The 13790-nt window shown below is 41.5% G+C and overlaps 1 protein-coding gene across 1 annotated transcript in view; it reads left to right on the top strand.

Moving 5' to 3' along the window:
* The first annotated feature begins 5476 nt into the window (after positions 1–5476).
* The window catches only part of SPESP1 (sperm equatorial segment protein 1), a 32569-nt gene continuing 24255 nt past the window's right edge, over positions 5477–13790 (top strand). The window contains exon 1 of the mRNA XM_006932437.5: positions 5477–5737. Coding sequence (XP_006932499.3) covers positions 5677–5737 — 61 coding nt within the window. The 5' untranslated portion in view covers positions 5477–5676. The remainder of the gene's footprint in view (positions 5738–13790) is intronic.

Here is a 13790-nt window from a genome sequence, read left to right as displayed (position 1 = left end):
TTCAGAGTGCAAGGCATGAGAATAAGACAAAACACACGAGAGCAAAACATGCTCCAGCACAACAAAATCAGAACCCACTTCCCAGACTCCCAGCCTGAGTGATGCTCAGAAGTAATTGCAAGTACCATGCCAGCCATTGGCGAGGCTCTGCCGCCCCCAGGTGGCTGAAGTCCTTCTCTGACAAAGTCGCTGGTGCTCCTGTTAGGATTTTTAGTGTTAGGATTTTTAGAACTGTGGAGTAGATGGTTGGGTAGGGAGATGGGTGGATTCATTTAGTAAATATTGAACTTCAGCTATTCTTCCAGAATAGTGTCAAGTGCTGTTAGGAAGTGACATTTGAGATCTCAGATCTGAAAATTGCATTGGCATTACATAAGGCAAGGGCTATGATCAGGCTGCCCTGTGCTTTGGTTCCAGAATAGTGGGGGAAGTGGCAAAGATTGGGGAAATGACTTACGGTGATGGGGCCAGGACTTCCCAAATATGCTTCATTCTCCAGGGAGACAAACATAACTCTAGCTAACCATAGCCTATGAATTCGAATCCATTGGGTCGGGGCATCTGGGTAGCTTAGTCGGTTAAGTGTCTGACTTTGGCTCAGGTCACGATCTCACAGTTCATGGGTTTGAGCCCTACATTGGGCTCTGTGCTGACAGCTCAGAGCCTGAAGCCTGCTTCAGATGTGTGTCTCCCTCTCTCTCTGCCCCTCTCCTGCTCATGCTCTCTCTCTCCCAAAAATAAATAAACATTTAAAAAAATCCATTGGGTCAACAGGTGAAAGAATACAGAGCAGGTAAATGCAGGCTTCAGATACACCCTACAAGAAGTATAGGGCAAGTTCTAGGTGGGGGCATGGAGGGAGAGTAGGCAGAATTCTTTGCCTCACTGAGAAACAAAGTGAGACAGATTAAAAGAACAAGATACCATATTTAATATGGTTGGTCTTCAAAGATGATGACACCCAGGATTAGTAAGTCATTATACTATTGATGGGTATGGAAGTTGGTACAATCCATTTGACAGAAATTCCACAATTAGGAATTTATTGTTCAGAATTACTTGGAGGGGTATATGGAGAAAAGAGCAGATGATGAGACCAGTGCCATTTGTTTCAACTGGGCTTAAATAATGACGTCACAGACACTTAAGAGCTGAGGAACTCCTTGTTCCTCCTTGAGGAACTCCCTGAAGTTGTCTCTGCAGCTGAGTAACTATTCTTAGTTTCTTTTGGGATTCTGTAAAAGCCTACATAAAAGTCCCAACCTTTTGATTTCCTTTGAACTCAAACATGCATTTATCGAGCAATCCGTGAGTGCAGGATGTTGGCTGGGCTGGGGAGGGTGCAATGCAGGGATAATTTAGATCTGCTTCTTTGACCTCAAAGACTTTAGTCAAGAGGGTCGACTTGTAAAAATGAAATGCAGTAATTCAATGAAAAATGGCTGTAATAGAACACTGTGGAATTATGGGATAGGGAAAATACAATATATTCTAATTGAGGAAGGGGTGGATTCCTAGCAAACGTGGCATTTGAGCCTTGAAACACAAGTGGATTTTGATAGGTCTGGGAAGTTCAGAGGGAGGGAAGGTTGGTGTCTCTTCCTTTAGGTTGGAAGAGCATGAGCCGTTATGTTAGTATATCTTTATGGGCACCAACAAGGTGCTGTGTGTGATAGAGAAGCATAAGAATCATGATAAAGCAGAGATACAATACATCCCTGAGAAAAAAAATCATATAATAGTAAATGATTTTAACTTAATACTGTGTGATTAAGTTTCAGAACAGTCCACAGACAGAGTCCAGAGGTAAAACAGAGATACAGGCAAAATACTATTTTTGTTTTGTTGTTAGTGAATTAGTCACCTTAAAAATATTTCAGTGAATCACGGGGCGCCTGGGTGGTGCAGTCGGTTAAGCGTCCGACTTCAGCTCAGGTCACAATCTCGTGGTCTGTGAGTTCGAGCCCCGCGTCGGGCTCTGGGCTGATGGCTCAGAGCCTGGAGCCTGCTTCCGATTCTGTGTCTCCCTCTCTCTCTGCCCCTCCCCCGTTCATGTTCGGTCTCTCTGTGTCCCAAAAATAAATAAACGTTAAAAAAAAATTAAAAAAAAAATATTTCAGTGAATCAGTAGGAGAAAGTACGAGGCATAAGATATCCATTACTTTTGCTACTGTTTCTCTTCTAAGCTTCTAGATTTTGTAAACAGTTTTCATTTTTAATTACATGAGAAATTAATCATATATAATACACTCTTGTTTGGAAAAATTCAAGGGATAAGGAAAAAATTGGAGTAAAGAGAAAAATTCTCCCTTCAAAATCTCTTCTTTCCACCCAATCTCATTCCTTTTCCTAGAAGCAAGCACTGTTATCAGCTTGCTGTGTTTTCTTCCAGAAAGATTTCTGGAGTATTCATGTAAATATTTAACTGTGCTATGATTTCACATAAATTGATACATATTTTTCTGCACTTTAAAAGATACTCAATACCCTATTTTGGATATTTTCCTATGTTAGTACATAGATCATAAAGTACACAGAGTTAAAAGTCATTCTTGGTAACTAAAATTCCACAGTAAGGATATCCTTTGGCTGCTTCACCAGGTCCATTTGGGTTTTTTTGTTTTTTAAAGCTTATTTACTTAAGTAATCTCTATAGCCAACATTTGGCTTGAACCCACAACCCCAAGACCAAGAGTTGAACGCTCTTCCAACTAAGCCATCCAGGTGCCCTTCAACACGTCCATTTGGATGATCCATGAGAGCCGCTAAGGTGTTACCGGATTTATATAAACACACAAAAAAGCAAAAAACAACCCAACCCTGGGTCTAACAAACTGACATCGTATTTGAACCTCTCACTTACAGCCTTTCACTAAATTTGGGAGAACAAATCTCTGCAACCACCAAAACCTATCAGGGGGGTTCTGTCTGCAAACCACAGTCTGTGTTGGGGTGATACCCCCAATTTATAGTTTATGCTCTCCTGTCCTCAGTTTCCTTGGCTTTTGATATTCAAAGTCAAGCATGTCCAATAAAAATACAAACAAAACAGATGAACAGAAACAAAACTTTTCACCTAAGCACCCACTCCTATAAAGGTGGTTTAACTTTCAACCACATCATGAATTGAAAAACAAAATCCAGCCCCTCTTTTGACTTGTCTGTTCAAGATTCTAGCTGTCTTTCACTGAGGCTCATGCATTAAGGTGGAATGAAAGGTAGTGGGGCAAGGAAGCCCAGGGAGGGTGGGACCTCAATTAGTAACTCAAATATAATCCACTCCAATGGGAACATTTCCCCCAAATTAGATATAATTTATGAACCCCATTTTAATAGTTGCCCAGTATTCTAACAGTATTTTAGAATGTTCTTTTATAAACAAAATGTACCATTCTCTTATATTTTTTTATTATATTATAGATAATGATCCATTACGGCTATCTTAGGACATATCCCCCTCTGAATTTATGTTATATAACTTATAAAATAGTATTTATATTATGTTAAGGGTTGTTACATATTCCAAATTGCTTTCCAAGTAGTTGTAATTATTTGATTCTAGAAGGCTGCTAAGACACTGGTGGAGCACATCCAAGACTCCTGCACCAACCGTGAAAAAGTTGTCTGTACTAGCTGTCCCTATTTCCTTGGCTCTTGGTCATTCCTCAACTCACATGGTCTGGATTCTGCATAAACCACTCCACTGAAACTGCTTCTGCCAAGGATCCTGTTGCTAAATGGAAGTTCTCAGAAGCATGTGACAGCCTTAGACTCTCCCCCTCCAATGAAGCTTTCATTCTCTCCTGGTTTTCCTCTCCCCACTTTCAGTCTTCTTTGCAGGTCCCTCCTCCTCTTTCTAGCCTGCCATGTTTCCTAGGATCTGACTTAGGCCCAGTGGCCTTCAACCCTGAAAGCTCTCCTCAGGCAATCTCACACTTCTCCTCTTCTAGATTTTGACGCCTCCTACACCTCCCTCTTCACCTCAGCTCTCTCTGGGGCCCTGCATCCATCTGCTCACTGGACAGGCCCCGCCAGTAGTAGTTCCAAGCCCATCTCAACAGAACAATGTTGAAACTAAACTTCTCTTCCTCCACTGCCCCTCCCAAACTCCTGTATTCCCCATCTCACACCACATGCCAGGGGCTCCAGACAGAAACATGAGCATGATCTCCTCCCTCAGTCCTCACATTCAGACAATCTCCCAGTTTTGTCGATTCTAATTAAATGTCTCTCAACTCTGTCCACAGGCCCCATGTCCTCTGCCAGTATGAGTCCAGGTCTCTATCAATCCATGCCAGGATTTCTGGAACAGCCTTCTCACTTGGCTCCCTGACTCTCAGTCTTGCTTCCTTCCTGCCAACCCATTCCTGACATTGCAAGGAGAGCTTTCTGAAATGCAAATCTAATTATACCTTTCCCAGCTCTGAACCTTGCAGTATTTCCCCATTGCCTCAGAATAAAACCCAGGCCCTTTGCTTCCTGAAGCAGAGTATATGGGTGCCTATGGATTTTTTAAATTACCATATGGTAAACTTATGGTAAACTTATTCTTGGTGGTGTACAGTTCTAAGAATTTTAAGTTTTGTTTATTCTTGAGAGAGAGACAGAGAGAGTGAGTGGGGGAGGGGCACAGAGAGAGGGAGAGAGAGAGAATCCCAAGCAGGGTCTGTGCTGTCAGCACCGAGCCCTATGCGGGGCTCGAACTCACACACGTGAGATCATGACCTGAGCCGAAACCAAGAGTCGGACTCTTAACCGACTGAGCCACCCAGGCGCCCCAACAGTTCTAAGAATTTTAACACACGTATAGAATGAGGCCACCACAACTCTCCATCACTCCTCTTCTCTCATACATACTCTTTTATAGTCACGCTCTCCCCAATCCTAACCCCAGACAACCCACCTGTCTATTCGCCATAGCTTGTTTCCATAGTTTGTCTTTTCAAAAAAAAAAAAAAAACGGGGGGGGGGCGTCTTTTGAACAAAACAAACCCAAGCCCCTTAAAGTGGCTTTAATGACTACTTAGCTCTCCCCTCTCACTTCCAACATCTGCTCCCTCCCAATCGCTGCAATTAGACGGAACGATTTCCGGTTCTCTGGGAGTGGGAGCGCCCAGCTTTCTTCACGGGGGGGGGGGGGGGTAACCTCCTCCCCGCCCTTTTGGGTTGGGGAGGGGGGGCTCCTCTGTGCCCACAGTGCCTAGTGCTTCCCCCACTACAGCACTTCCACGCGGCTGCGACTGCCAGGCTACTTGTCCATGTCTTCCATCACATAGCTCCCTCCAGGCACCGCCACACGCCCAGCTTCCACCGGCCGGCCGAGCTCTGCCACATCCCAGGCCTCGTAGCTCCAGAAGTCGCCCGGGCGTCAAGACATTCGGAGCCCGCGCCCGCCACGGAGCTTGGGAACCAAAGCGAGCATGCGCACCGGGGCGGGGCAGAACGTTGTGGCCCAGTCTCCTGCGCGCTGGTCCAGGAAGGGGCGGGCCTCGGCCACTCGCGTTCCCCTCCCCCAAGCCCTCGCTGCGCCTGCGCGCTGGGGACAACCGTTGCAGGGCGCCCACGGCCCTGAGGAGGGACTGTCGCGGCTGACACCCTCTCTTTTCGGCCCTGAGGTACCCGGCCTGGTGGCCCAGGACGTTCCCGTCGCATGGCGGAGTGCTGCGGACGGTGCCCATGAAGTTCTTAGTCCTAGTTGTGCTGTTGCTATGGCTTTCATCCGTGCCTGCCTTTCCGAGTGAGTGACCGACCTGCGGCGGCAGCGACCCAGGGGACAGTCCTGGGGGAAGCTCCCTGCTCCGGGGCCCGCCGGAGACCCGGTCCTGAACTCTTCCCACACCTCACTGCCCGGGGTCCTGGCCTCCGTTGTGGAGGTGTATCCCTCTCCTCGCGCCTTCCTCCGCCGCGACCTGCGCGCCGCCGGTAGCGATGCAGCGGGTCCCAGGCATCACCCGGGATGCGCCGGGCTGGGCACACTGGGCTGGCGGGTGTGACCTCCTCACCCTTGGCGGACACGTTCCTTGACATTAATCTGGTTCCCCTTGGCCAGAGTCGCTGCGTGTGAGAGAAAGCAGGGGTCTGCAAACTGCTGCCCGTGGGGCCAAGTGGGCCTGTTTTTGTAAGGTCGGCTGGCCAAGAATGGCTTTTACATTTTTAAAGGTGAATATGAGATATACTCGCTCCTGACTTGTGGAAAACTATGAAACTCCAGTGGCATTGTTGATAAATAAAGTTTTATTGGAACACGGCCATGCGCATTCCTTTATTAATTGGCCATGGCTGCTTTACCGCATTGTTTAACAGCAGAGTTAAGTAGTTGCCACAGAGACGGGATGGCGTGCAAAGCCTAAAATGTTTACTTCGGGCCCTTTACAGAAAAAGTTTGACCCCTGTGGTGAAACACGGAGAGTAGGTGGATTGAGGTGGCTGCCTAGGACACTCTGTGTCCCCCTATGCCCCCCAACAGTGGATCCTCCAGTGCACAGGATTCAAAACCTCTGTTGAGCAGAATTCTAACTTACGACTTGTTCCTGCCCCTCCCCAATAGCTGAAAACTAGTAAGATCAAGATCAGACGTGCTAAGACTACTATGTTGACGAGGACACCTTGAAATATTTAAGTACATGTCTGATATTCCAGATGTAACTGTGAGGCTCATCCATCTAGTTTAACTGTAGTTCATTGTAACTTTTATTAACGTTGGGGTTGACCTACCCAAGTAAATAAATAAAGTTTAACAGGTAGGTGTGAAAAAAGTACTAAGGAGCATGCCAGTTATGAAGAACTCTATTTCAGAATTGTTAAAAGGTCTTAGTAAAAAATTAGATTTAAGAAGTGAAAATACAGCACAGCCTAAATCGTGAATACTGGTGAGAAAAGTTCTGGATAAAGTGCCATATACCAAAGTCATCCCTTTAAGTAGTGGCATTTATGATTGTTAGCTATTTTAAACAAAGATCTTTTGTAAAAATGTTCTTCTTTGCCATAAAGGAACAATATACTGAAGATATCTTTTCGTGATGTCTGATGGTCATTATTACTAACATCAGTTATTGCATTTTGGTAGCCATAGATCAGTAAGTCGCAACTGACTGACATGTATGGAGACTTTAATTGAAGTGACGTTAATATTGTCACACACCATACTCTGCGATTGCTGGATCCTTAACTCAGTGCAGTCTCCTGCTTAACTGCATCATTTCATGGCTTGTTCTTTTTTGTATGTGTGCCCTCTTCCCTAAGCTTTCGTAAAGCTCGCAGGAAATGAAAAGAAAAAGGAGTGGTATTGTGTTGAAGATACAGATGACACAAGACATAAGGAAAATGTATACAGATCACAGAGGATATCTTGGAAAATGTAATTGACTTCTTTTCCACAGGATTGGATTAAGGGATATGTAGAGCAACGTTTACATGGCTACTTTCTCTGTCTCTCTCATTCTCTTTCTCTTGGTAATTTTAATTCTGTTTATTTATTTTTTGGAGTAAGTACACCAAAAGAAACCAGGCTTATCCTTGTGTTTGGTTTAAATCCAATTTGTGTTTTCTATTTTATATGGCCACTATGCCAACATTTGTGGGTGAGAGTCATATAAAAAATGCTGTCAGGCCAAAGAAAAGGCACATAGATTTTTATAATGAAAAGTACAGTTTTGCTTTTTTTTCCAAGAATACTAAGACAGTTTTGAGGTCATCTTACACAAATATCATAGGTATTTTATTAAGTAATTACATTTTTTTGAAGACCTCAGTACTTCTTTTAACTGTCCATACCTTTCTAATGTGCCCAACCCAAGTTTAGCTAGTACCAGTTTAATCCAAGTTCAGTTTGACATGAGTGAGGCTTGGATTCTTCCACATGCATACACCTCCTGATGGTGCATGCATCACCTTTGTACCATCTACTTAAATTTATGTACACTCAGTTAATTTTCTTGTATCTGATTTTTCCATAGTTTTAGTTTTAAATATTACCAAATTTAAAAATCATACCCCTTTAATGTGTTGGTGGTGTATAACTTGCTTTACTTCTTAATGAGAGTTCTGGTTGCTATAAAAGAAAATTATAACTTCGAAAGTATCTATAGTTATATATTTAAATATTAAAATAAATTATACGATTTGCCTTTTATAATTTTAAGTCACCAAATATTCATAAGCCTGAAGCTACAAACACAAGAATGTGAAATACTAGCTTTTGGGCTCTTTTTCTTTTTTCTTTTTTTTTTAAGTTTATTTATTTTGAGAGAGAGAGTGGTCATGTGTGCTCACACATGTGAGCAGGGGAGGGGGAGAGAGAAAAGAAGAAAGAATCCCAAGCAGTCTCCCAGCTATCAGCGGAGAGCCCCACGCAGCCTTGATCACATGACCTGAGCCAAAATCAAGAGTCAGACTCCTAACCAATTGAGCCATGCAGGCTCTTTTTTATATCTTATAATTAAATTGTTTTTTTTTTCCCCCTGGTTATCTCTTTGGATCGATCAGCAAAAGTAGAGTTAATGATATAGGATTGTTTCAAGCTAGGATCAGAAAACCTCTTAACTTGCTTCTCTAGATTGGTGTTTAAAGAAGGCTAAATATATAAGTTTTTTGGCGTCTGTCTTTGTCCCTAGGAAGGCCTTTGTCCTAATAGACCTCAGAAGGCAAAGGAAGTAGTGAAGCAGCAAACAGCAATAATAATTGTTGAAATGTATTGGCAAATAAATTCAAAAGAAAAGCAGATTCCTTTTATTTATTTCAAGTACAATCAAAAGATCAAATTCACTTGGTTCTGGTGCTGCAAGTTCACTTTACACTGTTTCAAAGCCTAAGGCTATGGTCTCTCAAACCTGTACATGCAATGTTGTGACATACCTCATTAATGTTTATGAGGAGCATATTATCTAATGTGGAATGTCCAGAGGGGAGGCATAACAGTAGTTGCATTAGGCTGTCCTTCGATGTTTTATCAGAAAAAAGTCCTGTCTTTCTGTTCTTTTGAGCTGTTTTTTGTGTTGTTTTGGTAGGATCTCATGTGTTTTTAAAGACTTCTTGTTTTCTCTTATTAGCTGGTTGTCCCAAGACCACTTTTTATCTTCCCTTCTTTCAGTGGGATCGACCATCCTTCTGAGGAGACATAGGACATAGTATTAGAGACTAAAGTACCTGGGATACATATCGGACTTACATGATGGGGTGATATTGTTATTTACATCATTTTATTGAACAGAACTAGAAGAGATATATTTCAAAGTCATCAGTTTGTTTTGATTCCAATTAAAATTTAACATTACTCCTGGGATGACTTTCTGATTTTTAACCTTTTACCTGAATTAAATTTGTATCCCTTTTAAAAAATGTAATTTGGGGTGCCTGGCTGGCTCAGTTGGTAGAATATGTGACTCTTCAAAAAAAAAATTTTTTTTAACGTTTATTTATTTTAACAGAGAAAGAGCATGAGTGGGGGAGGGGCAGAGAGAGAGAGACAGAATCTGAAGCAGGCTCCAGGCTCTGAGCTGTCAGCACAGAGCCCAATGTGGGGCTCAAACTCACAGACTGCGAGGTCATGACCTAAGCCGAGTCAGACACTCAACTGACTGAGCCACCCAGGTGCCCCAAGAATATGTGACTCCTGATGCCAGGATTGTGAGTTCAAGCCCCATGTTGGGTGTAGGGATTACTTAAAAATGTGTGTGTGTGTACATAAATATATGACACTTTTTTGGTTATGTGTTGCAGAATAAAGTAACACCCCCCAAATTTATTATTTCTCATGATTCTATGGGTTGACTGGGCTCAGCAGGACAGTTCTGCCTCATAAGGTGGAGTTGAGGTCAGTCATTCAGCTGTATTCAGCTGGAAGCTCAAGTGGGATGAGAACATCCAACATGGCTTCTTATCTTCCAAGGTCTTTCTCTAAATGATTTCTTATCTTTCAGTAGTCTAGCCCAAATGTCTTTCTACCACGGCAGCTTGCTTCTAAAAGGGAGTTTTACAGGACCCCAGTATGTAAGTTCTTATCAAGCTTAAGCTGTGTTAGACTCACTAATGTCTCTATAGGCCAAGATAGTCACATTGGGCAAGCCCATATTCATTATGGGAAGACACTAACCAAGAACATAAATACCAAGAAGTGCAAAGCCCAAAGTTACAGTTCTTTTTTCTCCCCCAGCCTTATTGAGGTGTAACCGAGAAAACTAATATATTTAAAGTATACCATGTGATGATTTGATATATGTCTATACTGTGAAAGGATTCCCACTATTGAGTTAATTAGTGCATCACCTCACATAATTACCTTTTTGTGTATATATCAACCATAGTCCCCATGTTATATATGTTATACATTATCACTTCTCGGCCTTTTGGCTAAGATCAAGTGTATATATGTTATACATTAGATCCTCAGGCCTTACTCGTTTTATAACTGCAAGTTTGTACCCTTTTACCAGACTCTCTATTTCCTCCACCCCCAACCCTAAAGTTATATTTCTTTAACTGGAACACTTAATTCATGGGAACATAATTGTTCATTTTACCTGTCAGCAAAAATTTAAATGTGAATTAACAAATTATAGGAAAACTGCTGGATGAATAACAAGATAGAATGTTTCTCTTTGTGACCATTCTTTGAGTGTACCCCACTAATGAAGCACAGTTATTAGAACTTTGATTTGAGCTGGAAGTACTTCATCTTTGTGATTTAAGTTCATTTTAATTTGAAGGTGTTGGTGTGTTAGCTGGCAGTTCTTATGTGATGAAATATTTCAGATATTAATTCTTATTTGCAGCACTTCTGTAGAATAAGGGAAGTCTATTTGTGAGCCCACTTAATGACATGGATGGAAAATAGAAAGAAATTGTTCTCCAAAGTTAAGGACATTCAACCAGAGTCTGGTCCACCTATACATGATTCCTTGCTTGGGTCTATATTAAGCTTTATATACATGAGTTCCTTATCAATAAAACCATTCCATTTTTCATTCTTGTGGTAATAAAAATCCTAGTTATATTTGAACCTTTAAAAAAATGGGCATCCATGATTCTTAGTTAAATTTTGAGTGTGATCACCAGTTTCCCTATCGAGGTTACAGGCCATGGGCAAAGTAAAAACATGTGAGTCCTTAAAGCACAAGGACCAGAGGTATTCCATTGAACTTTAACTTCTTTGTCTTTGTATGAAAGTTAAAAAGTTTACTGAGTTTCCCCCAATTATAAGGAACATTTTACTACTACCTTACCAGGTATGTATTCTTATACCAAACCACACATTTAAAAATTAACAGTATTTTTGGGCTTTAAAGGCTTCCTTTTTTAGGGGCACCTCAGTGGCTCAGTCAGTTGAGCTTCCAACTCTTGAGTTTGATTCAGGTCATGATCCCCGGGTCGTAGGATAGAGCCCTGCAGCGGGCTCTGTCCTGAGCATGCCACCTGCTCAAGATTCTCTCTTCCTTTCTCTATCCCCCCACCACTTTTCCTCTCCAACACTACTCTTCTCCCCTTCTGCTCCTCTCCCCCATTCGTATGCTCTCTCTCTCTCTCTCTCTCTCCCTAAAATTAAAAAAAAAAGCCTTTGTTTTTTAAAACATAAGTTGTATATTACATGGTCAGATAGCACCCATCTTATATTGAGAGATACAGATTTTTTTTTTTAGAATTCCATCTGACTTAAGGTGTTTTTGAGTGTATTTCTTTGTATAACCTACGTATTACATTATGCATATATAACTTATCATGGTCTATTGGTATCAACATTTTACCAGTTTGAATGAAATGTCAAAACCTTACCTCCCTGGGGCACCTGGGTGGCTCAGTTAAGCATGCGACTTCAGCTCAGGTCTGATCTCACGGTTTGTGGGTTCGAGCTCACGTTGGGCTCTGTGCTGACAACTCAGAGCCTGGAGCCTGCTTCGGATTCTGTGTCTCATTCTCTCTTTGCCCCTCCCCCATTTGTGCTCTGTCTCTCAAAAGTAAATAAATGTTAAAAAAAATTCTTTTAAAGAAAACCTTACCTCCCTTTATGTCCTTTACCTCTCCCATTTGCAGTATAATTGCCTAATTGCATTAAATATTTCCTCTACATACACTGAGAACCATATCAGAGTATTGCAAATTTTGCTTCAGCTGTCAAATGTAATTTGGAAAACTCAAGAGAAAGAAACTGTTGCATTTACTCAGGCTTTTACTCATGCTTTTGCTCTTCCTTTTGTTCTTTCTCCCTTCTCAGTGTTCCAAGATTCCTTCTTTTATCAGTTTCTTTCTATTGAACAAACCTCATTTAGCCATTCTTTTAGGGTAGGTCTTTGGACAGCAACTTCTTTCAATTGTCCTTCATCTGAGAGGTATTGATCATTCTTTCATCCTGAGGGATATTTTCCCTTGATAGAGAATTCCAAGTTGACAGTTTTGGGTTTGTTTTTTTTTTTTTAACTCTTGACAAATATTGCTGATCTCCATGGTTTCTCATAAGAATTCTAGTTGTCATTCAGATTGTTTTTCCACTATAGATAAGGTGTTTTTTCTTTTTTTTTCTTTGTCCTTACTTTTCAGAAGTTTGACCATATGTCTTAGCATGGATTTCTTTTGGTTTATTTTGTTTGAAGTTCACTTAGCTTTTTGAATCTATAAGTTCATGTCTTTTGCCAAACTTGGAGTTTTTTCCAGTTATTATTAATATGTCTTTGATTACTTTTTCAGACTCAACCTCTTTCTTCTTGGATGACTTGAATGTTCCAAGACTTAGATGACATGAATGTTAGGCCTTTACGTTACAGTCTCACAAGTCTCTGAGGCTCTGTTCATTTTTTTTTTTTTTTTCCAGTCCATTTTCTATTTTTCACATTAGGTATTTCCCATTGTTCTGTCTTCCAGTTCACTGATTCTTTCCTCTGTCCCCTTCATTCTGTTGTGAGCCTATCCATGAAGGTTTTTTTCATTTTAGTCTTTGTGTTTTTCAGTTCAAAACTTTCAGTTTGGTTCTTCTTTATATATTCTGTTTCTTTGCTGAGATTTTCTTGTTCTTTGCTGAGACTTTCTATTATTCATTTGTGTCAAGCATGTGCATGATGGCTTGTTGAAGCATTTTTATGATAGCTGCTTTTAAATGCCTGTCAGATGATTCTAACATCTGTGTCATCTTCGTGCTGGCTTCTTTTGCTGCCTTTGCTCATTCAAATGGAGATTTTCTTGGTTCTTGTTGTGACCAGTGTCTTTTGATTAAAACCTGGGTATTTTTGGTATTATGTTGTAAGACTCTAGATCTTATTTATATCTTCTGTTATAGATTGACTGAATTAGAGATTTAACTGATTTATAGATTTAAATAATGTTGCCTTGTTACCACATGGTGAAGATGAAAGTCCCAGCTGCTCCTCAGCCTTCTCTACCGGAAGAGAAGGTATTAATTCATACCTGGTAGCAGCACTTCGATGAGATAAAGGCAGAGAGGTTGGAGCACCCTACTGAAGCCTGCCTGATGAGGGTAAAAGTCTGGGTTCTCCACTCAGCCTTTGCTACTGGCCATAGGGCTATAAAGTTTTCTATGGTGTTTGGCTGGAATAGGATGGTTATTGCCTAAAATCTTTCTGTCTTGCTAGGCTACCGTTTTACTGGTCCTTTGGCTATAGAGAGCAGTCTTTTCTCGGAAAATTTTTTGTCTGCATCCATTGGTGTTTCTCAGTTGCCAGCTTCTCCAGTCTCTAGTCTGAGGTGTGTGTGGCAAAAAGAAAACCCAGGGAACTCACTGCTGTGTCATTCCTTAGGTCTTGAAGTTCCTAGTTAGTCTGTCTTCTCTCTGCCTTTCAGATTACTTG

This window comes from Felis catus, chromosome B3, assembly GCF_018350175.1.
Source record: "Felis catus isolate Fca126 chromosome B3, F.catus_Fca126_mat1.0, whole genome shotgun sequence".
In the NCBI taxonomy this organism is placed as follows: Eukaryota; Metazoa; Chordata; class Mammalia; order Carnivora; family Felidae; genus Felis; species Felis catus.
This window is presented reverse-complemented; position numbering and strand designations above follow the sequence as displayed.